General features: G+C 38.4%; 2 protein-coding genes across 2 annotated transcripts; one reads left to right on the top strand and one right to left on the bottom strand.

Annotated features, from left to right (window-relative positions):
- Positions 1–735: 735 nt before the first annotated feature.
- LOC119901339 (fibronectin type III domain-containing protein 7-like) lies at positions 736–12,124 on the bottom strand. Its single transcript, XM_038716970.1, has 14 exons — positions 12,080–12,124; positions 11,763–11,778; positions 11,337–11,597; positions 10,490–10,750; positions 8,844–9,104; positions 8,054–8,317; positions 7,005–7,259; positions 6,644–6,901; positions 5,064–5,318; positions 4,355–4,609; positions 2,569–2,829; positions 2,217–2,246; positions 2,030–2,067; positions 736–1,541 (listed from the first exon to the last, which is right to left on the bottom strand). Exons 1-13 carry the CDS (start codon positions 12,122–12,124, stop codon positions 2,036–2,038), a joined length of 2,454 nt encoding a protein of 817 aa, XP_038572898.1. The 3' UTR covers positions 736–1,541; positions 2,030–2,035.
- Positions 12,125–13,888: 1,764 nt separating this feature from the next.
- On the top strand, positions 13,889–23,884 carry stxbp3 (syntaxin binding protein 3). The gene is made up of 19 exons (XM_038715202.1): positions 13,889–13,987; positions 14,904–14,953; positions 15,143–15,224; positions 15,346–15,422; positions 15,565–15,637; positions 15,738–15,838; positions 16,121–16,266; positions 16,796–16,889; positions 17,040–17,164; positions 17,323–17,421; positions 17,501–17,558; positions 17,669–17,734; positions 18,173–18,253; positions 18,558–18,693; positions 19,136–19,242; positions 19,472–19,570; positions 21,501–21,586; positions 22,828–22,976; positions 23,073–23,884. Exons 1-19 carry the CDS (start codon positions 13,942–13,944, stop codon positions 23,174–23,176), a joined length of 1,779 nt encoding a protein of 592 aa, XP_038571130.1. The 5' UTR covers positions 13,889–13,941; the 3' UTR covers positions 23,177–23,884.
- The last annotated feature ends 586 nt before the right edge of the window (positions 23,885–24,470 follow it).

The following is a 24,470-nucleotide window of genomic DNA, read 5'->3' as shown; positions in this document are numbered from 1 at the left end:
GATGCTGATTTCATACATGCACATATTTAACAGGCAGTTTCTTGGCCTCCTATATAAAGTAATGACCCTAAGCTATAAAGATTACCATTACATTTCATATTTAATATGGCTTTTTATAAAATAATTCAAATTAAAAGTAGCCTATGTTTGCATGCATTGTTGTTACAAACGTTACCAGAGGGCAAAAAAGGGAAATCGTTTATTTCAGGGAGATTTACTCACTTCAGCCCATAGATAGAGGGTCTTCAATGGGTCTTTTTATTGTCACATGATCAACATCATGTCATATGCTGTTGATGAAGGAAAGTGAAATATTCTCTGGTTTTTATTCTGATGTCCACCTTGCTGCTCTGACTCAGCTCTGTGATGTATTAAGTTTCCTGATGGACTGACAGCTTTACTTGTTGCTAACCTACAATAACAGTACTGTGTGGTAAGGTGGCTGCTGTTATCAGCTGACTCTGCCTGAACTGGGTCCCACCGGCCATAGCTGCTACAGGCCAACTATCTTTAGAGGTCTAAACACCTACACCCCCAGAGCACAAAGATTGCAGTCTGGTGCAGAGTCAGCTAACAGGACAGCTAGCTGCATGGCTAACTAGCTACCGTTAGCAGTACCAGTGGGTGAAGTAACTGCTAACAACAAGTAAAGCTGTCTGTCCCTCAGGAACCGAAAGTTGAGGCAATGTAAAGCACATGTTAATGTCCAAAACAAAACACAAAACACAAATATGATGCTGGGAATTCTTTATTAACGGAAATATACATCAGGTTTACACAACCACATTGACACATATAACAGTTAATCACATCCTGAGAACAAGCAATAGCACACTGTAGACATTGTATGCTACAGGGTGACACATGATGAGACGCACAAGTCCGCCACTTATCATCAGGAGGCTTCCTACTTAGGGCCAGAGCTACAAAATTTGTTTTAATTAGGTTAATTCTCCAATTAATAATTCTTAAAACAAGAGATATTTAATAAATTGTTTAAAATGTCTGTTGGGGCACTGTTACTATTTTGCTAATTGTTATTGTTTTGTCAATTAGATGAGTCATTTGATGAGATTTTTTGTAACCAAACAGCAAGGATAACATTCGTTCAAATTAGACTCACAAATTTTTCGTTACAGTATACATTTAGTTCTGGTAAAAGTTTTATGATAATAAACTTTTTTTACATTTACCAAATTCATACCATGATTTTGTCTCATGATACATAGTTTAAGCAGCACACACAAAATCTACCCTTGTTGTTCACTTGCCTTTGTTTTGTTTTTTTACCTTTAAGAGCTTGATCATGATTATTGAGGACGCCAGATTTATGACAATGAACAACATCTCAAATATTCATTTCTCATTATTCATCATGTTATTTGCTATGTATCATGGGCAAACTGCAGGTTTATTTCTGGTTATAGTTGTTCTTCTCTTTAGAATCAGCACATGGCTTCATTTCAGTGGGGCAGGGGTGATGCAGGAGGAAGAGGAGGATGAAGAAGATGGAGGCGTTTGTTGTATCCGTGGGGAAGAGGCTGTGAAGGCAAAACATCAAAGATTTAGTCACATTCAGTTTGCAGGAATTTTATATTTAATGTAGGTCATTTACTAAAATTTGATAACTCACAACAGCAAACTTCACGTCATTGCTGATATTTTTATGCAGAACGAATCATATTAAAATGCAAGCAAAGTTTCATTATGACCTGTGCAGTGATAAATCAATATATAGCTACAGGATGCTGTTATAAACAAGACTCCCCTCTATCCCAGAGTCATAACTGGTTTCATTATGAAAACAAATGAGCCCAACTCAATATTTACTAAAGATCTTACTTGTCTCAAATATTACTTACAAAGTACTGTCTCAGGAAAAAAGTATAAAATATAAAACCACATACTCAAAAAAGAGTAGTCTCACTGGCGTCACAAAACTTTTTCTCTCCTTTTAATCAACCACTGATGACTATCATTTGTCACTACCTCATGCTTTCACTACAGGTCATATATAATATTTACTTACTATGTGCTAGTCCACACTTCGCCTCCCTCTGTAAATCACTGGATATAACAAGTTAGAGTGATGTTAGAAAAATTATACATTTTAAACTTTTTATCAGAAAGTACCAGGGATTGATTTTATTATTGATTTGATTTAAATGATTTTAACTTATAATAGCCTTAAAATTTCAGAACGCTAACATACTCACCTGTGCCAATGTTGTTCCCTGAGCAAGTGACTGAGAGCAGAAACAATAGAAAGTCAGATTCAGCCAAAATGTTGTCATCCAGAGTCATCATGTTTCATCTTGTAGTTCCTGATGATCTAAAATGTTTGAATAGTCTTTTCTGCTGTTTTGCTATGTTCTAATCTTAAGTAAAGTTAATACAATTCCTTTATAGTAGGAAGTAGGCCTATATACAATGATAGTGGTGAAACTACATTGTGTAAATTACTGTCAGTGTGTCTTGTAAAATATCACGACAAATCTGTTGACACTTTAAGACAGCATAGAAAGTTAACTGTTATTAACAAATGTAGGTTTTACAATACTGTCATACCTGAATACAGTCTCTGGGGGCAGAACAGGACTTTGCTGCCCTCTGGTGTGAGCGGAGCTACCATTACATTAAAAACATCCCCACACTGGATGTAGCTAAAATCACAGCTGTTCTCCCCAGGAACCGCAGTGCAGGTGTAGTTGTTGCTGGTGCCCACCATCTCTGTGATGTAGCTGTGGCTGCTGCCACCGCTGCGCCAGTACACCCGCAGAGAGTTACCTGCCATCTTGTAGAGCCTGACACCTGACGGACAGCAGGCACCTGTGACAGAGCGAGACCTTTATGAAATGATGTGTCTGTGTGTGTGTGATACAAACTAAATTAAGAATCCCTTAAATGAGGGTTTTAAAGAATTGTGTGCATGACACATACTGAGTGGGACATTTTACATTTTACAGTTGAAAAATAAACTTGTCAGTGCTTTCTGGTGGAAAAATGGACACCTACAGTATATGGAAACATATTTTTAATTTCTTCATATTTACTTACTTATTACTTGTTATCTGTCAACATACACTCACTGACACTTTATTAGCTACACCTTGCCAAGGGCGTCACTTTGTGTTGAAAAGTGGTGGGGACATAATGTAATAATACATATAATAATACTCATATAATAGGGCTCAGATTAGGAGCGTGATGATACAAGACTTGACAATGCACGAGAACAAGACGAGAAGATTTGTCGCACTATTTTGAAGAAATATTTGATGCTGAAATATATGAGCGGGGGGTCTGGGGGTCTTCCACCAGAAGATCTTGAACCTTAAACTCATAATTTCCTGCATTCTGGAGACATTTTCTGCTCCAATTTATGTTGGAAATGTCTTTTTTTTATATGAAGGGAAACTATATTTAAATTGCATTGAATGTTTACCTATTGCGCAAATAAACCCTTCTCAAAGCATTTTCATTTGTTAGTTAACATTTCTTACTGCAAACTATTTTTCAGAACATTTTTAACAAATGCTTTCAAAAAGTGATGCTGACAAAATCAGTGAAAATCCCAGTAGATCAGTAATGAAATACTCATACCCGTCTTGCACCAACAACCATGCCACGTTCAAAGTCAATAAAATCCCTTTTCTTCCCCATTCTAATGCTCGGTTTGAACTTCAGCAAGTTGTCCTTACCACGTCTACATGTCTAAATGCATTACGTTGCTGCCTTGTGACTGACTGATTAGCTACTTGTGTTAAAAAGCAATTGAACGGGTGTACCTAATAAAGTGGCCGGTGAGTGTATATGCAGATAACGAAATATCTATGACTGTATCTAACTAATATCTGCTATTATATCAGTATGACCAATTTATCTGTGTAGTTCTAATACTTCAAAAACAATAAAAATGGCTAAACTCCCAATCTCACTTACATGGGAAGTCACTAATATGTAAAATATTGCTTCCATATTCTAAGAAGTATACTGAAGAGCTGTGTAAAGACACAAATATGACAATCACATAAATATGACATTAATGTTATGATATTAATAGTATAATGTTAGAATAGTAAAATTATTTTGAAGTGTGTGTAAAGGACTCTGAAGCAGCATTTAAACCCTGATTTAAACAATAATTTGACTCTTTATTTAAACCAGTAGATGTTGGATCTTGACGATTTTTGGGTAAAAAAACCTCCACCAGCACATTGTATCTGTTGACAAGATTACTAGTATCATTTATCATATTCTCTGTGTGACAAGTAAAAATTAAAGTTAACTGCTCTGTTACTCTGTGTTAAAGGTCGATCTTTCCTTCTCATTGGAATAAAACATCATCACTTACTAGATGAGAAGCCCTGATAGGTGCAGTTGGACTTGAGCCCACTGTGACTGAATGCCTCCATGGTGACGGTGTAGTTGGTCCCACAGGAGATGCATCCCATGAGGCAGTGGGAGTCCTGGGTGTGGCAGCGGGCGTGACCACGCGTTGATGTCAAAGAAGTTATGAACAAGTGCGCTCCTTTGGCGTGAGACCATGAGACATTTGTCACTGCCTGAGTCACCTGATCCACTGTTAGATTCACCGGGCAACAGGGTTCTGTAAAAGAAGATGATGCACAGTTATATGAATGCCAGAAAGCTACCATCTGTATCTGCATCTGTCTCTTTCTTTTATTTTAGTCCATCCTTCCATCCATCGTCAACCGCTTATCATGCGTACAGGTTTTGAATTCAGGACTTTTACTTGTAACAGAGGGTTTTTACATTTTTGTATTGTTACTTTTACATTAAGATCTGAATACTTCTTCGATCACACCCTATTGGAGATTTAGGACCAACATGTTAGATGGTGCTCTCTTTGGAAGACTAGTGTTCATCCTTTCATAGACTTACACAGACTTGTAAAATCTATGCCAAGAGCACTGCATCTGTTCTGAAGGCTTGCGGTGGACCAACATGTCTTTAATATGCTTTTATACTAGTTCTTAACTTGTCATCAACCATCTGTACCTTGTAACTGAATGGATCAATCTAAACCTTCGACTACTCACCTGTTTCTAGAGAGTCAGAGTAGCTTGGTAAACTCTGGCCTGCTGCGCTGGTTGCTATGACGCTGACTTCGTAGGTGGAGCCACAGGGAAGGTCAGTGATGTCACAGCTGTTTCCACTGGTGGTGCAGGTGTATTTTCCATCATGTCCCAGCGCACTCACAGTGTAAGTAGCAGGCCTGTTGTTTGCTGTCCAGCTGACACCGGTGCAGGAAGAGTTTTTCAGATTCAGCATCAGATTCATCGGCATGCAGGGAGCTGACGATGATGGAGGAAAGAAGAAATTAAAAGTTGAGCTTTGTAAAAGTAGAATTTATGGCAGAGCTGATCTTATGTGGTTCTTCATAAATAAAATGTGACAACCCCAGGTTGTTACCTCATATTGGTATTAAATATTTTGTGAATTGTTCAGTGAAAAGTTGTTTTTTTTTACCAAACTTTTTAACAAACAAAATGTATGTAGCTATCAGTCAAGATGAAGCACGAAGCAAAAGACTTTGTGCTTCTGAATTGAACTCTTAGCTTATTTGAATATGTAAAATAAATAAATAAAGTTTTGAAACGTATTTTTTCTGTATTAAAGTTCAAGTGGATTTTAAGTCTAATAGGATAAACATTTTACTTTTTTAGTTTTATGTGAAATTTATGTACTTAAGTAAAATATACAAAAATATTGGGCTATATAATAGGGCAGGGCACCTTAACGCGTTATTATCACTTTAAGGAATTAATTAATTAACGCTGACAATTATTTTATCGCACCTTAACACAGTTGTTATTAGCCAAGTCTACACATAGGCTACAGTCAAACCATGGGTCACAGGCGTGATGATGAACAGCCTGCAAATCAGCCACCCAAACAAGCAGCGGAGAGAGGCTTCAGCAGACTACGCTGGATGCAGCGTGTGGGAGAAGAAGATAAACAAAAGCAAGACAAGCGATCAAATGCCATAGTGAAGTGGATAGCTATGCACTGCATCCTGATTACTACTGGGGAAGATGTCGGTGTCGTTTGGCCCTGCGGGGTTGCTCTGCGCTCAGCAGGTGATTTCAGACAGGGAGACTAGAGCTCCGCGAGTAAACAGCAGGCGCTCTATGGATAGTAGGCCTACCAAGGCACCGGCTTCTGTGTGCTAAACAGCTGTAGCCTGTTGAGTTGAACTTTACCTGATAGGCCTTCATCTAGTTTTGCGGGGATGCTCTGCCTTGCAAATTTAGTAAAGAGTAATAGATTCTGGAAAGTCACAAACAGCGAGTATCAGTCTCTCTTCCATTGATTTGTGCTCCATCTAGCCTACAAAAAGTTCAAGACAATTCAACTCCGGCAGGGAGCGGGCGTGTGCGTGAGGCGAGCACTTCACCTCACTATAACAGAGACACTTGCTACTGAACATAGACTGTTTGTGTTACACCCTGAAAAAAGAAAAAAAATGTTTCTGCTGATACCTGTTCAGAAAAAAAACTTTAACTACTAACTATGCGAATAATTGCGACAATAACAATTTTTTATCGTTGCCCAGTGCTAATATATATGTGTGTGTGTGCGTACAGTGTATATATACAGTGTATATATAGTTTTCTACCTGTGTCTTGTGTGTGAGCTTTGCATGCACGGTTGCATCCGCTCATTTCATTGCAAGGTGTCACCACCACACTGTAGGAAGTGTCGCAGCTTAGGTCAGAGAGGGCGCACACCGGTGCCGTGTCGTTACAAAGGATGACCTCTGAACTGTCCACCGCCCGAGTCTCATACAACTCTGTCCCCCGTGAGGCCGTCCACATGATCTCCAGAGTGTCAGTGCTCACCACAGTGACGGATACACCCTCTGGACAACAGGGCACTGAAAGACAGATGATTCACAAGTAAACAGACATAAAGATCATTGAAAATCTGTCATATAATGACTTAAAATCTTAAATCATGTCACCTCAGCTGCCACTTACAGGTGGTATAGTATAGATCCTCTCCTTTAGGACTGCTGCCAGCTTTATTGAATGCGAACACAGACATCAGGTATGTGTAGCCACAGGTGCAGTGGTAGGTACAGTTGTTGCTGGTGGTGTTGCAGGTCTCCTCACCGCCATCACCTCTCTTGATCAAGGCCACGTAGCTGTCAGCATGAGGCATCAGGTTCCATGTCAGTGTGCAGATTCCTTCTGATAACTCCATAAGAGCCAAAGACTCTGGCGGGCAGGGGACTGGCAGCACAGGGCAGCAGGGTTGAGTCACACTTATATACCTACTGTGCTTTCAGAGATGCAATGTCATTTTGGATCCATAACTATCACTGCGTTTTTTCTGAAGCATTTCTCAGTAGTAAGAAACTAATAATTAAATTGTCATTTTTATTCATACATTCCTGTATATAACACAATATGTTTTTTAATTAGACGATAAAGTCTGACAATAACTCTTTTATTATATTGTATATTGTAGCGTATATTAAATGTATATGTATTATTACATGTTAGATTTTTTATTCATTACATTGATGAGAAGTGGAACCAGAAGCAGGCAACTGGTAAATTAATCTGGTGAGGTACATTAGCAGGATTGACCTTTTAAAAACGGGACTTGATCTTAGCTATGCACTGTGTGCTGCCAACCATAAAGGTAATATATATTGTGATATGATAAAATATCTGGTCATTTATAGAGAAAATGGATGATGGAAATGTTTCTGACTAAACCACTGAACGAAATACCAAATAAATCAAAATGCATCGTTATAATGATGCAAAAATACATCAAATCATTAAATTTAGTAAGGTTTCCATAAAAAAGCCTGCTATCTCTCATGAACTATGAACAACTGTGGTTGACACATTTGTATACATATGTCTCTGATGATTGTATGATTGAACTTATATCTGTGTATACTTTAGCACTTAAAGTCAAAGTCAGTATTAGAAAAAAATAGAACAATCAAAAAACAATATTAGCCGATACAACTGTGTGGAGCTGATCCAAATCGAAACTCTACTATACTCACAGCTGATGGACACCACGGGGCTGGATGGGAAGCTGGGCCCGGCCTTGTTCGAGGCGATGACCTGGACAGTGTGTATCTCTCCACAGCCTATTGGCGACAGGGTGCAGGAGCTGGATGTGGAGTTACATGTGAGGTTCTGATCACTCCTCACCTGGTACTCGATGGATCCATAGACCCCCTGATCGAGTTCCCAGGAAACAGAGAGTCCGGGTACACTATTATATAATACCACAGAGACATTGACAGAACGTGGTGTCGGAGGTCCTGTTCAAAGAAAACAAGAAAATATCAGGACACACCCAATGATGTATCAAAGTGCAAAAAAAAACATACACACGTATTAGGTCAGTCAAAACCATAAGCAAATGCAGTCTTAGTTGATACTAAATATATAAACACCAGTATATAGATACAAGGTACCAATATGAAGTTATTTATATATACATTTATATATATATATATAGTTTATACATGTTTCCGTCACAGATAAACCCCTTAACCTTAAAATGAGTGATTATATGGGGATATTGTAAGATTTGGAAGTCTTACAATATCACACCAATAGGAGTTCTCTGACATAGTACGTAACTGTGGTAAAGTACGTGCAAAATGCGCGCCTAATTTTTATTTTGTTTTTATCTCTTTAAGTATACAATTTCTCATATATTTTTATGAATGCCAATGGACTAATAGTTATAGGAGAGCCTGTCTTCTGCTGTATGTGATCTGACGTACACAGCAGTTCACAGAGTGTAAAAACACACAGAGAAGTGTCTCAGCGCCCCCTTACGTGTTGTCAGGTTGTGGAACAAACTGCACTCTCCCTTTCGGCCCTCGAGGTCCCATGCAAAACCACTGATTACATAGAGTGAGCCAGCATCCAGGCCAGAGATGGTCAGATACGTGTTGGAGGTGTTGTACGTCATGTTGGTGATTGAGCCAAACTTGTATATGTACAGGGTATACTGGACAGCTTGAGCAACAGGGACCCAGGATACATTGATGCTGTCATTGCTGGGAGAGTAGGCGGAGAAAAGAGGAGGATGCAAAACTGTGGAGGAGAATAAAGTTTGACAGGTTTTAAATTAGGAGAACAATTGTTCCATAAAGTAGAACATTGCATGGTATGAAACTCCACTGGGTTGTGGTTGAAGTCTTTTCATCCAAATTCCATCCAAGATCCTTTGCCTGTCTGGATTTTAAATAAAAAATGCAAATTAACACAGACACAATGTCACTTTAGTGGTTAGTGGTTGTGCATTCAAAGCTGGGTTTTTTAGTTTTTTGATTTAAGGCAAGTCTTCTGTCTCTCTGAAAGCTAACTATTTAAATGATAGATGATGATGATGATATATGAAATGATAGTGTCTTTTACACTTCTGAGAACAAGTCATTTCACTTTGTGGGCCTAATATTTCAATATATAAGCTTTACAAGAGTCAAAACTTGAGACCTGTCTTTTGCTTTGAAGGATCTATTTGCGTTAAGGCCCTGAGAACTTTTGTCAGTGTAAATCCTGGGATCCTACAAGAATACACTTTTTTCTGCCACAGTTTTAGTAATTTCACATGAGCGATTTTGATACTGTATTTGTTTTTTTCCTTTGCTTTTCTCACTAATCAAAGAAGGTCTGTTAAACTTCAATAACTAATAGTTAAAGAGTTTTTTTTTAACTTTGATTGTGGCTTATTTAGTCATTAATATTTAATTTTATAGAGAAATTTAAAATTTGTTTTCCGGGGTTTTTAGTCTTTAGTGCATCATGTTTCAAGTAATTGAATTCTCACAGTATTTAAGCCCAAGTCTCAAGTACAGTTAATTTCAGGAGTCATTTACCGCCAGTAATGTCAGATTTTGAACTACAGCCTTGGTTGCCACATAAATAAGAGTCTCACAACTGTGCTTCAGAATCTGCGCAATTGGGTAGCAATGGTGCAGAGGATAAGTTTTTTGGCTCATGTGGATCAGATAAGCCCCCTTCCGGGGTGGGCATGGCGGTGAGAGGTGATAGCTATGTTCTCAGGATGAGGTGCTCATTGTGTTTGACACACAATGTTCAGGTACAGTTACCACCGATACACAAGAGGCCCTGAGGGGTCCTGATGCATTTACAAGACTAACCTGGATTTGCACAAAGACTGAAGGTGGATTTGACTGAAAATGATGCATGTATACATTAACTCACAGTATATAGTGGCCCTGCTATGGGACAATGAGGCAGATCAAGTGATTTCTGTAGGGCATGGAGATCGAAGAAAAGTAGCCTTCTCAGTGTTTACAATGAACTTGTGACTCATTTCTACACAAAGGCCAGTCCTTGGGTGTTATTTCCTCTAGAATTAATTTATGAGATCTTGTTTCATATCTGTGGAAGTGACAACATGTGAAATCTAACATTCCACACACAAATAAAGACAATGTGACAAACAACAGTACCTGTCTTTGCAGTCACAGGAAGAGATGGCTGGCTGCGGCCTCCACTGTTCCCAGCCATGATACTGAGCTTGTACTCAGTGTATGGTGTGAGGAACTTGATCTCAGCAGGGGATGAGTGCACTGTGTCTTCTCTGAAGAAGCCGTTGGCATTTTGGACTCGTATGATGTAATAGGTTGCCCCGGTCTCCAAGTTGAACTCTGCTATCAAGGTGCGGCTATCCTTTGGCTTCACTGTCTGGATGGGATCCATTGCCTTAGGGGCTAAAATAGTCGGCATCCAAGAAAAGGACACATACTGTAAATTTTAACTTCAAATAGGTAGATTTTTCTAGTGAGATGCAAGAGATGGCCTCCACCTTCTCAGCAATTGTTGGCTGTGGAATCCACCTTTTTACTTACAAACTTCAGAGAATAATATATAATATTTTGTTTTCCCTGGTTACACCACACACTGAATTAAAACAATAATTATTTTCATCACAACTAAGTAGGACTAACATCTGTGTTACCTTGTAAACCAAACTGAAGTGAAACACAGTGACATTTATTTACATTACATTAACATTTATTTTACAGTGACTCTGCTCAGTGTAGGTGTTTAAATAATTTACTCTGTAAAATTAATTATTATAATGGCTCCACTATTTATTTTTTTAAGACTATATGTTGAAAGTGAATTAGTGAATGACATAAGACTGTAAACATTTCAGTTTTTTCAGACAAAGTCAAACATATACAACGTCAACACAACACAACTTATTTTTGTAATGTCAAATTAAACAACAATAAATAGAATATTCTGGTGTTGCATACTTAAACAGTACAGGTATGGACACAAGTACCTCACCTGTTGATGCCTCAAAAGTCGCACTGGTCAGTGTTCCTTGGGAATCATCCAGAGCTGTAACTGTGAATGTATACAGGGTGTTTGGGGACAGAGAGTTGACAGAGCCCAACACTATGTTTGGACCGTATGTGGCAAAAGCAATGGGGTTGTTTGGTGAGCTTTGGGGGGCGACAGTGATCTTGTATGAGCTGGCTCCAGAGTACTTGGTCCATCTGAAAATCACAGTCTGGGATGTTGTTGAGAACACTGATGCTTGGAAAGCTGATGAGAGAGATGAAAGTGTAGATCATTATAGCACTTGTTTATCACCAAAGACATGTATTATTTTACAAATAATGAGTAATATATAAGGGGTTTTGTGCCCCTTCATGCTGATATATATAAATATCTACAGAGTAGTATGTAGTAAAAGACAATATATAGTACCTGGTTGTGCTGCAGCCTGCAAATTTAGATGAGAGAATATATTGTCAACAGTTTTATGTAATTATATACAATCCATGTTACTACAGCAGATAGAATATTTTTACCAGTTCTATGTAATTTTAAACAATTCAAATTACTACAGCTGAGAGAATATTAGTAACAGTTTTATGTAATTATATACAATCCAAGTTACTACAAACTAGTTAAGTACTTTTAAAGTTAATTTTCCATTGCATTGTGCTCTTCCCTTTCTCAACAAAAAGTCTGTGTCTGGATTTGAAATCTCTAGTCTAACTAATTGTATTATTTCACTGTACCTGTGAACACATGCCCAGCAAGACAAAAATCACCAGCCACTTCATTGCGCCCATTCTTCACGTCAGTCTTTTAAAACACTCCTGTCACAGTTTCTCACACTTTGCAACTTCTGTTAGAATTGTTAAAATGTTTCACACTTAACTGTTTCACCTTTCCTTAAACATATCTGGTGTCTGTGGTTGAAATACCTGCATCTGGTCCCTCCCACTGGAGGTAAATGTCCACTCATAGCGAAGCAGAGAGATGCACCTTGGGGCTGGTGCAGATCGGGTAACAGGGATGGGCAGTATTTCAGTTAGCCTAAATGTATTTAAAATACAGAATAAATAAGATGTACTTTGTAACTAACTACTTTAAGAGCTTGTATTTCTGTATTTGAAATATGTTTACTTTTTCTCAAATAAGACAGATTTTTATCCCCAGGTTTAAACTTTAGGGAAAAACTGTACAAGTCTAATCACATTCTTTCGCTAAATGCAAGGGAATCACATGGCATGTCCTGTTGGGTCAAGCAACTCATTGTGAACTATTGTGTTCCTCATGACCAGTAGCTTCAGTAAAGAAGCTGCTTTGGGATTTGATGCAAATTTCCCGTGAAATAAAGGTATGTAATCAAAGTATGATTGGATATTGCATGCTAACGCAGGCTTACTTAAAGACGATAAAATTCAACAGAAGAAAAGGGCAATTAGCAAACTCATGTCCTCTGGAACTGAAACCACCCAGCATGCACCCCTGAATTCACAGCTCCCACCTCCGAGATATCCTGACTGACCACATCGTATCTATGATGTGGGAAATTAGCAGAGCGCATCTTTTCAATGCAAGGGGTTTAAGGTCAGACCCATATTGAGTCTACTAAATCCCTAAAATGTGGTTATCAGTTCATATAGAATGCATTTTTATATCTTCAAATCTTCAAATCACTTGTATTTTAATTAAATCAATTTTCTCAAATCAGTAGGCTACTTACTATTTTGGATTTTATTTTTTATAAATTTGATGAACAAGTATTTGTCATTTGTAACAAGATACTTTTTGATGTATTTGTGCCCATCTCTTGGTAGCATGAGACAGAAACACTGTTGTAGCTATTGGCATGATATTCTAAATTCAAGGATGTAGTCAAGATAGCACAAAATTGGATTGCCCTTGCCAAAGGCCTCAAATCACTCACTTTTACGCTGAGGTGTGAAAGGGAGTGATGAATGAATATAGCCCATTTCTCTCAGGAAAGGAACAATAAATACAATTTTCAGAATAAAGTTTCTCAAAGTGATTTGGTAGTCAAATATTTTGTCGTAGCCTATAAGTTGCGATACTAAGTCAACGTTATAAGTCAATTTTGTCAGATAATTGACTTATTATCTCGTGTTTGAGTAAGCTTATATCGTAATTTTGATTAAAATGTTCTTACTATCTCATGATTATGACATAGTACGCCTATCTCATAACACTGACTCATGTTTATGACTTTTTATATCATTCATTCATCATTCATTTCATGTCATTATTTTAACCAAGAAAGTAAATGTTTTATTTGCATATCTCTGAATTACCCTGGGTATCGTCATTTTTAACAGACCTATATGTTTATCATGTTTCCTTTTCACTGGCGACTTTCACTTTTATCTGTATCCATCTATATTTTAAACAAAAATGCCAGAAGAGTAACAGATAGATAGATGGATAAACTGTCAGATGAGTAGATGACGCTAAACACTAAAGTTTTCTATTGTGGTTGTAAAAAAACTACAGTAGCGCTCCGTCGCACACTTCTTGACGCAGCTGACGTCATAGTGCGAGGACACACGGGACAGGAAGAGGTGCAGAGTTGGGAAAAAAAAAACAAAAAGGCAAGATGGCAGCGGGCTCAGACCACGGGCTGAAAAGAATAGTTTGGAAAAGTAAGTTCACTCCAATGTGAGAGTGTTTATTGCACATGTAAAACGGCGTGACGCTTTCATAATGTTGTCATTACTCGAAGGGTTATTAACTAACGTACGTGCTGTTTTTCAATAACTGTTCCTTTGTGACATTACATCTTGGACTGAAGTTTCATTCTGTTTATCGCAACGGAAGTTTACACACTTGGACTGGGGGAACAGCCTGAAGGGTAATAACAGTAGACTATACTTGGGTTAACACTGGGCGCTATTATTTAGCATAACTTTGCTGTCATCGCCTCTTGTAGCCCACAGGGTAACTGTACGATAGCCGGAGTGAGGTCACTTTCTTTCGGCTAGAGCCCCACCTTGGATTGGCAGGCTAACGTTCACACACTACGTTTACAATATTATTAACCACAATAACTCGGATACCGTGAACTGGTACAAACCTAACGACAACAAGTCTGTTTCCTCGCCGGGAAAACGTTTGTGTTCCCCGTTGCGGTGCCTTCCGTGGTTGTGGTTAGGGTGTGTTAAGATGTCGCAGAGCTGACAGGTTTAGGCGAAGAGTTTGGGTTGAGGTTAAAATAAGGGAAAACATAACGTTACACACTGTTATCGAGTTATTAGGCAACTGTAACGTTACATGTCGTTAAAAAAAACGACGTGTGCTGTGAATTGATTATTTATTGTTTTTCCGGTGATTACTTAGTTGGTGAAATACCAAAAAAAAAAATAAAGATAAATGCCCATCACAAATGTGCACACCCTAAACAATGATTTATGTAAGTGTAAAGTTATGATCTCTTGGTTTCTGTCCACCAGCATTTCAGCGCTAGAACCAAGCTAGATCTCAAATAGCATAGTCTTTTACAGTTTTTTTTTTCTTCTGGTTTTGATGTTTTTAATGATTCACGTTCTGTGTCTCTTACAGGAATACAAGATACCATTATCAAAGACTGCAGAAAATCTGAAGTATGGAATGTAAGGCAACCCTCCATGTACTCAATACTGAGTCCTAAGACTGGAATTGCATGTAAAATGGATAACTTCCACTATACAGATCCAGCTTTTAGCAGTGCTAATACTTTTCATGTGGAGCTGCACTCCCTAGAAGTATAATACAGTTTGTTACATATTTGACTGACCTATACAAATTTAATTTCATTACAGATATTGATTCTGGACCACTTCACCACCAAGCTCCTTTCATCATGCTGCAAAATGTCCGATCTGATGTCAGAGAAAATAACAAGTAGGCTATGCATAATGTTGAAACACTTATTTTTACGTAATACTGGTAAGAGACAGAACTATCCGAAGTCTGTATGTCAATGTCTTCAGCTATTCTTGAAATAAATATTTTGTTTCTTTAGTTGTGGAGGACCTGTTCAAAATCAGAGAGCCTGTTCCAGAAATGAAGGCCATCTACTTTATGTCACCTACTGCTAAGGTTTGCGATTATAACCATTTGAAGGCCATATTGCATTTGGATTTGGAAGTTTTTATTTCTGCAAAATTTGATAGTGACATTTTTTCATTCCAAACTGTTTCTGATAAACTTTGTAGTGATATCTTAATATTTAATTTCATAGTGTGTGGATGCCTTTATTGCTGACTTCAAGACCAAACCCAAATATAAAGCAGCATATGTTTATTTCACTGACTGTAAGTAACCTCTAAATCACTACTTTAATCTCAAAATGTTTAGATTTTTTTGTTTGTTTGTTTAACAGATAACATACATCTTAAAGCTTTTTCCCCACAGACTGTCCAGATGACCTGTTCAACAACATGAAGCTCCACTGTGCAAAGTACATACGAGTCTGTAAGGAAATAAACATTTGCTTCATGCCACAAGAGGCACAAGTGAGTGGTTGCAGTGTGTGTTCTTTTGCGCTCTTTTGTAAAGCTCCATTTCCTCTTTTTATCCAAAATGTTAACTGAGGGGAACTTTACTTGTCTCAGTGTGCCTAATGTCATGTTGCTACTGGGAGGAATAGATTTGCTGTGCTTGTCAATCTTTCCTGGTTTATGCAGTAATGTAACAATTTAAAAATATGTCCTAATGGCTTGGGAATTGTAACTGGTTTGTTCTCTGTATTTTGAAATTTTTTTTTTTTTTACACTTGTGTGTTTGATGCTTTTCAGGTGTTCACATGTGATAATCCGGGGGCTTTCCAAAGCATCTACAGTCCCAATAGTCACGACAAAAAGAAGACACTGGAGACACTTGCAGACCAGCTCGTCACACTCTGTGCCACGTTGGACGAGTACCCAGGTGTCAGATATAAGAAGTAAGCCGGAGAATATTAGGGTTCTCAGCTTACAGTACACCTCAGCCCTCAAGCAGAGTGAAAACATTTATGAGAAAAGCTTGAACTGAGACCATAGAGTCTGTTACCTAACTGTTGCATAAAAGAAATGGATCTTAAATACAGCACAAACATCACCTCACTTTGCCGTAGCTTAGCATAGCATAATAAAATTTAATTGTAAATTCCAACATCATCAATGTTTGGCTTTTATTTTCCTACACAAAGTACAATTTTATTTTCAGCAAAGACCTTGTGTGCAAAAGCAAAAATTAAAACCATACAAAAACAAAAAAGGTAATTAAAAAACAACAAATGAACTAGGGAAAAAAAACCCAGCTGTTTTTAGAACTTTTGTCAAAAACACTTGACGGGTGATTTAAAGTGACTTAAACCAGAACACTGTATCTGTGTAGCTTCTGCTGGATTAACTAAAATTGGTATTAATGCTACAGGAATGTGTATTAACTTGACTGTGATAACTGATGGAAACTATTTTTATCCCAACCAGAGACGGCAGCATGGAGAACGCCAAGACCCTTGCAGAGCTGGTGGACAACAAGCTGGCCAGACACTACGAGCTGGATGATAGTGGCAACAAAAAGGTGAGACACTTGCTGAAGAAAGACTGTTGACAGAATAAACAAGAGCTTAGCCCAGGGAGTAAATGGAAACCTTAAAATACTGACAGCTTAACACAAGGCATCCTGTTGGAAAAAAATGTTTTGATTTGTGTATTTTTCCCTAATCACAAGGGAAAGACCCAGGCCCAGTTGTTGATAATGGAGAGAGGTTTTGACCCCGTCACCCCTATCCTGCATGAGCTGACCTACCAGGCCATGGCTTATGACCTCATTGATATCCAGAATGACACCTACAAGTAAAACAAGCTTTTTGTACAGTATCTCGTCATACTCACACATACATAGTTTGTTTACTGCACCACATCGCCAAGATCACATGGCAGACAAGATTTAAAATTTGGACATACTGTACATTTCTAACTGTAACCAATTATCTTGTTATTTTTGTGGCCAGGTACAAGTCTAAAGATAGCTCAGAGAAGCAGGCCCTGCTGAATGAGGATGACATGCTCTGGGTTATGCTAAGGCACAAGCACATTGCTGACGTCTCAGCGTAAGTGTGCAAGATCTAAAGGATGGCAGTGTTCCATTCCTGTCATCCTTACCCTAACACCATTTTTTTCTTACAATAGACAAATCCCCAAGATGGTAAAGGAAATATCTGCTAGCAAGAAACAGCCAGGCGAGAAGGTACATTGCTATGGGTTTTTCTTATGTGCTTCCCTGATCTCTTGAGCTGTGTGTTTAATACTTAATACTTAAATGTAAATCTTGAACACATCATATTTTTTTTTCCCCAGATCACAATTAGCAATTTGGCCCAAATGATGAAGAAGATGCCCGCCTTCCGTAAACATCTAACTGAGGTTTGCAGTACCAGTGTGATTAAATTGCTTTTGGAGTGGTATCCCAAAGGCCTGGCAACCTTACCTTAAAGTTATTTATTCAACTTCAGTTTGAGATTTTTTTTCAATGGGCCTTTTTTAGGGGCAACTTTTGAGATGTGACATGCCACTGGTTTAAGGACAAGTTCATCCAGTAACATTTTACCTGTAATTATAGAGCTAAGTTATCATTATATTGTGGTTGGGTGTGGTGCCTCCAAAGACTAGTATCATGTGGGGTTGACTTCATCATGTTTTTTTTTGTTTGTTTTTTTGGCAGCAAAACGGAAGTGAAAGTCATTATTTCTGACCTCTAGGATAAATGTTGTAATTTCATTACAAGAAATAATTTGACACTCAGTAATACTTAAAAATTGTTCTGTTCGAATTGTTCTTAACTTTTCTCTGTCTGAATTCTAGAAAACTATTCATCTGCAGTTGGCCGAGGACTGCATGCAACATTTCTCAAACAACGTTGAGAAACTCTGCAAAGCTGAACAGGTCTGTCTTTGCTTTGTAAATCTGTTTTGAAGGAAGGGCCAAATATTTTTACCACTAAAACTGCGTGAACAAGTCAGTGGGTGTGGCTGTGGTTTAGTGAGTTTGGGGAGCATGTGCCAGATAGAAAGCCTCATGACCGGTAGCATCCTCCTAAGGAGTAACTCAGTAGAAGTGTGTGTTTTACTGGTCCGCTTCCAGATGTAAAATATATGGAGCTTTATGAAAACATATTAAAAATGAGGAAACATTCATAATATTTCCTAAATGAAGAATGAGGGGGGAAAAATCACTTGTCTCCTTGTAGGACCTTGCTGTGGGGTCAGATGTGGAAGGGGTGAAGGTGAAAGACCCCATGAGGACCCTGCTGCCTGTGCTGCTCCACCCATACAGTACCCATGACAAGATCAGAGCTGTGCTGCTTTACATCTTTAGCCTCAATGGTACACCAATCTTCTCCTGCAGCAGACTGTTTTCTTTTCACTCAGTTCATTAGGGTCCTGTAAAGCAGTATCTTGCTTTGTAGCCATTTATTTCTAGGGACCTTTCAGCATGCAGGCTATCAGAGTGACCGAGAGACATTTAAAGAACGGATATAAGGCAATGAGAATCAGTCAGCCAGGATATAAAAGAGAAATTCTTAGGTGACTACTAGTCCTAAGATATCAATTAGTTGATTAGTTTTATAGACCACATTACACAAATATACAAATAAATAGTCCATAGCATATTTGTGAATATTGTCTTAATGTCAGGGATGTCAATACTGTTTTTCCATGAAATAGACCAAAAACCCCATGTTGACCAATACCCTTATTTGACTAGGATGCAGTCCTAATAAACTATGATTAGATTTTCACTGGTTTGTTTTGTGTGTGTTAACAGGAACAACAGACGAGAACTTGAGCAAACTCATCCAGCATGTAAAGATCGAGGACGAACGAGAGTTTATCCTGAACTGGAAAGAACTGGGGGTTCCTATCATCACGTCGGTATGTGAGGAAGAGGAAAAGATTGATTGATTTAAGTCGTTTGTAGATGAGTGTACCCATGGTTTTGAACTACCAGCAATGATAAATTGTAGCTGCTGGCTGGAAATTTCACCATGGTTCTTTCAGGGTTTCTTTTTTTTATATACTGTGTCATCTTGTTCATCTGTCCAGTTCTGTCATTCAGTCTTAACTGAATCCTGCTTATTGTTTCTTGTATTTCTCTGTCCAGCAAAATTTCTTCTCTCGCAAACCAACCAGACGGGACCGTTCTCAGGAGCAGACGTACAACCTTTCCAGATGGACTCCTGTCATAAAAGATGTGATGGAGGTCAGTGAGAGAAGATGGAGTAATATATTCTGTTAGCAGCTTTCATTCCTGTCACATAGGGTGGAAACAGTTCCAGCATCCAGCAAGTTTTGTCTCACAAACGTGTAGCTCGATCTAGCTCACTGCTTCCCCAATCCCCCTCTGAGTGGCATTTGTGAGAAAAATTATTAACAGAACTGAGACAGCACCACAAAAGACCAGTTTCAGGTATTTTGATAGGCAGCATCAAGACATCGTCTTTGGATCTATAAGGCACAATAATGGACCATTTTGTTTTGATCCCTTGGGATGATCCTTCTGTTTCGGCAACATACATTCGTACCAATTCTGCTTTTATTGTTTGTTAAATGGGTTCTCTGTAAGATGTTATTGTGATATGGTGAGATTATGTTTTGTGTTAAAACAGTGACAGGATGTCACCTTCGCCTGCTGCCTTGTTAAAGTTTGTGCTGTAAAAAGAGACATGTTGTGCACAGAGTAGTCCAATTTACCTTTTCACACTGTCTTGTTTTGAATCTGGTAAATTACTTGAGCTGAAAGCCATAAAACATGGAAGAAATAATATATCATCTGTGAGGCTACTTTATTTAAAACTGCTTTTTTACCCTAATTCTTATAAATGGATGAGGAACTGAGAGGCAGTTATTCTAGTGCCTTTTGATCATAAAATAAGGTTATTTCAAAAATTTGACCTCATTACTGAGTCTCAGTTCTGTAATTCCCTATAAGTGAAATTCCATATGTAGGTATCAACTGAAGCAAGAAGAAGCCCGTGGCCACAAAGAAAGTTAAGATTGTCTTTTTAGAAGTGAAATTTATCTGTGGCGGACCAGTTGGTAGGGCTCATTGTTTAAATTTTTTGCCAACGGGATTTGAATGCACTGCCATTTCTGTAACCTAATAAATTCTCTTCATTTTCACTTCCCTTTCCCGTCGTTACCTAAAAAGCAATTTCGGAGCCATCTTCACCACCACCACTACCATCACCTGGTTTCCTGTAAACTGTGTAGAACAGTTTGCTCTTGCGTCAGGAAACAGAATATCTTTTGATGTGTGGCAGCATAAAATCTGGTTGAAATCATTTATGTTTCAGTGAAAAGCTTCAAATGAACAGTGAGCCTTATCAGTTTAGAATCACAACCAAAATTTTGAATCTGTGAGACTGAGAGGTGCTTCACAGCTGATTTTTTTTCTCTATCTTAAGCTGTGTTTTGACATCTCCTGATGCAACTTGTTTTTGTGTTGGAACAGAAATGATCATGTAGTTATGTGCTTTCACCATAGGATAGGATTACCCCATACATTTGGTTCTTTGTGACTGAGGAATCTATTATTTGAAGCATCTTTTTAAGTTATGAAAGGGAAAAGTCAAACTTGTGTTCCCATGTTTGAAACCTGGCATTATGTGTTAAACAGACAGAAGTATTTTCTGAACTTTGATCATTTTGGTGCAAACCCTCTCACAACATTGGGAAGTTGACTGCTAAAATGAAAGAATAAAACTCCAAAACTGCCAATTTAGCCTTTTATAAATACCTTAATATTACTTAGAGGTTCTCAATGTATGTGAATTGTGTTTTATTTTTCAGAGTCACAAAGTGCTTTACAACCACATTAACATTTAGAGGACGAAAACACAGATAAAGAAAATAAATAAGATAAAAGAAGATAAAATAACCACCTGAGCCACCTGAAGAAGTGAGCTATGAAACAGTACGTAATAAAAATAATTGCACAGTACGTAGTAAGGTACATGATAAATGCACAGTAAGTGGTAAAATAATTCACAATTAAGTACAAAGAACACACTGCAGATCAAGTACAAACAAAACTTTATACTCAAATGTATGATATGGGCTTGCAAAAGAGAGTTCATCTTTATGGGACTTAACTTCTACAAATGACATACATTAAAATCTGTTACTTTCAGGATGCTGTGGAGAACAAACTGGACACCAAAGAATGGCCACACCAGTCTGAGTGTCCTGCTGCCTGGAATGGCTCTGGTGCTGTCAGGTATAGTAGGTTTTCAGTCATTACACTAACTCACTACCAGGTCAGTAGTTTCCGGAAGTAGTTGGAGATGCTTTGATCAGGATTTGTTAAGGTTATTTTAATTACTCCTCCATGAAACACTTTGATAGCTTAAACCTTTGTCTTGTTTCCAAGTGTTATATATGACATTTTACAAATTAGACTACATTAAAATATAAGTATATTCGAATATGCTGTCTTTTACTCAAAAGTAATAGGCAGTTGTCTTTTAATTTTCACCCAAAGAAAATCTATGACAAAACAAGGGACATTTTTTACGCACACAAACTTCAGATTTGCCTTTACAGACAAATGCAGATAAGTTAGCGCCCTCCAGTGACAATTTTGTGCTACTAGTTTCTAGGCCTGGACCCGAATATATATATTATAATATATTTGAGATTCGAATGTTGAATTTTTTTTTTCGTGCGCCTGACCTCTGCACACAGCAGTTAATGTAACACTCCGCAAAGAGAAAACAAAATGAAGCCCTCAGCTGTGTGGGAGCACGTTAAAATCCTGTCTGCTCCCCCTTGACCACCGCCCGGCTAAACTATTCTCAGATTCTGCTCTGGACCTGCTCAGATCAGACACTTTCAGGTACAGTTCCCCCTGTTCTGCGCAGCAGCCACGAACCCGGTTCGCCACCCATCTATTTACAATCTGCCTCGCTCTTCCCCTGCTCAATATCCGATCCTTGTAACCCCGCAATAAATATTTCTCTTTTATGTAACTCCTCCCTTTCGTAGTCCTGCACTTGGGTCTGCTACCCTAGCCATAACAAAGTTTAAAACGTTAAACAGAGCTCTCTCTCTTTTTCTCTATCTCTCTCACTCACACCCATCCCCGCCGTTAGCCTATATCTGTAGCTTGTGAAATGGCAGCCTGCTTATCAACACATGTTTAAACACTCATAAGCATAACGTGGGCCGACTGCTGAGCGCTGCCGGGGGAGTATCGACTCTTCGAAGCCCAAAATATTACATTCGGGCCCGCTAGTTTCAGCTCCGTCAGTTTGATAGGTTTTTAATGGGGTTGTCTGAAGTGTCACTACCATAGAGTTTACTTACAAAAATTATCTGGGTTTGTGTTTGGAATCTAGAGTTTGAGCATCTATCCAACACCCTGTCCTTGTGTTGCCAGGGTCTTGATTTTACTGATTCCTGGCAAGATTGAAATTTTTTAATATGGTAAATTTTTGTTTTCCATCCTCTGCTCCACAGTGCCCGTCAGAAGCACAAAACCAGTAATCAGGATGAACGCCGGACTGGCTCACGCCTCATCATCTTTGTTATAGGAGGAATCAGTTTCTCCGAAATGCGTTCTGCCTATGAGGTCACCCAGGCAGTAAAGTCCTGCGAGGTCATCATAGGTGAGTGACAGACAGATAGACATGCTCCACCAGAATTGTGAAAGGGTTTTATGCTCTAATTTGGGACCTATTGGTTCTTTCTTACTTTGATTACAGGGTCTTCTCACATTTTGACCCCAACCAGTCTCCTGAATGACATCAAGGCTTTGAGCAAGGGCCCCATGGAAACTTTTACAGTAGACGAAAGGAGCAATGCCTGAGACTGGCCCTCCCACTAACGCCTCCCCAAACCTCCCCTGCCTCCCTACGTCTCATATCACTCAGCACAATGCACTCAGCTCAGCCTTCTGAATGGAAGACTAAAGGGAATTTACCTTATACTCAATCTTTTTGTTTTAATACTCTTTTCAAACCACACATGGTGCACATTTACAGTAGGTATGAGGGCAAATTCTCTTTTAACTTGGTTATTTCAATAAGCAGATTTTCTTGAATAACAAAAAATAGATAAGAAGATGGCCTGCTAAAGGCATTTATAATTTGATAATTGTCATTTGATGATATGGATCATATTAAAAGTGGATTGACTTCATCCTACTTTGAGCATTTTTAGTAAAAATTGTCTAATCTGCCTATCTGTGTTTGCATTTGTCCATAAAAGAAAATACCGCTATTGTTACATGTTGAAAGATCTCTGAGGAACAGGACACAGACTGGTGGTGCAAAGTAGTGCAAAGCTAATGTGTATATACTGTATGTAAGCACTGAGTTCCTGCTTTGTCATTCTGTTGCATAATGTAATTTTGAAGAGTGAATTTAATGGAATATTTACATTTTCTTTTTTTTTTTTTGAACAACTGACTAATAAGTGGATGAAGTGGTTCAAATCTTGTCTATGTTACAGTTAAGTCAAGTATCTTGAGGCTGAACTTGAAGTACCTTAATTAAAACCTGATTCTAAATATTCAGCTTGCGTTGATCTTAGTTAACTATACATCAAAAAGTCAGGAATGTTGTTGCAATACGAATGTTTTCAATATGTTTGCATAGGGGGACTACTTTGTTCAAAGAATGATTGGTAAAAGCACTCACACTGGTCTATCAAAGCAGCATTAAGTTAATATTCATAACCAAAAGCCCTTTTCTAAAGTTCATATAAGCTGGTGTCTAAAGACCATGCTGCACTCATACCTGCTAAGCAGGCAATGGGTGAACCAAAGGCATTATGAGGCTTCTGTAATGTTATAGGTCAAACCTTTAACTTCTAAAAGCTTGTCCCACAGAATCACTGCACAACACACAGACAGCATTTTCACTTCATCTGATCTCCCATTTCCCAGCTTGGATGTGCTAAGGGAAGTGGAAGTCAACTACTAGTCACTACTAGTTACCTGTTTATAATAGTGCTGCCCCAGAGTTAAAGCAGAAGTGTGGTAGGTATGTAATGGCAGTAAAATCAGTTAAACAGAGCTGCTGTATGTTTTCTTTGCATTTATGGTGGCACGAAAGGGCAGGACACAAATGATATGTGATTCCTCAAAACGCAAACATGAT

This window comes from Micropterus salmoides, unplaced genomic scaffold (genome assembly GCF_014851395.1).
Source record: "Micropterus salmoides isolate LMB-PRFRI ecotype aquatic unplaced genomic scaffold, ASM1485139v1 Ms_hic_scaffold_13, whole genome shotgun sequence".
NCBI classification, from domain to species: Eukaryota; Metazoa; Chordata; class Actinopteri; order Centrarchiformes; family Centrarchidae; genus Micropterus; species Micropterus salmoides.
The sequence above is the reverse complement of the archived record's forward strand: the minus strand, read 5'-3'. Positions and strand labels throughout refer to the sequence as shown.

What these genes read in the sequence shown, in the direction of transcription:
- LOC119901339 (XM_038716970.1), bottom strand. Translation starts at nt 12,124, where the DNA reads ATGAAGTGGCTGGTGATTTTTGTCTTGCTGGGCATGTGTTCACAG. An exon ending in AGCTCACACACAAGACACAG is followed by an intron (nt 5,319 to 6,643) that starts GTAGAAAACTAT and finishes CATCATCGTCAG; the next exon opens with CTCCCTGCATGCCGATGAAT. An exon ending in CTCTGACTCTCTAGAAACAG is followed by an intron (nt 4,610 to 5,063) that starts GTGAGTAGTCGA and finishes CTTCTTTTACAG; the next exon opens with AACCCTGTTGCCCGGTGAAT.
- stxbp3 (XM_038715202.1), top strand. Translation starts at nt 13,942, where the DNA reads ATGGCAGCGGGCTCAGACCACGGGCTGAAAAGAATAGTTTGGAAAA. An exon ending in GATGTCAGAGAAAATAACAA is followed by an intron (nt 15,225 to 15,345) that starts GTAGGCTATGCA and finishes TTGTTTCTTTAG; the next exon opens with TTGTGGAGGACCTGTTCAAA. An exon ending in ATATGTTTATTTCACTGACT is followed by an intron (nt 15,638 to 15,737) that starts GTAAGTAACCTC and finishes TTTTCCCCACAG; the next exon opens with ACTGTCCAGATGACCTGTTC.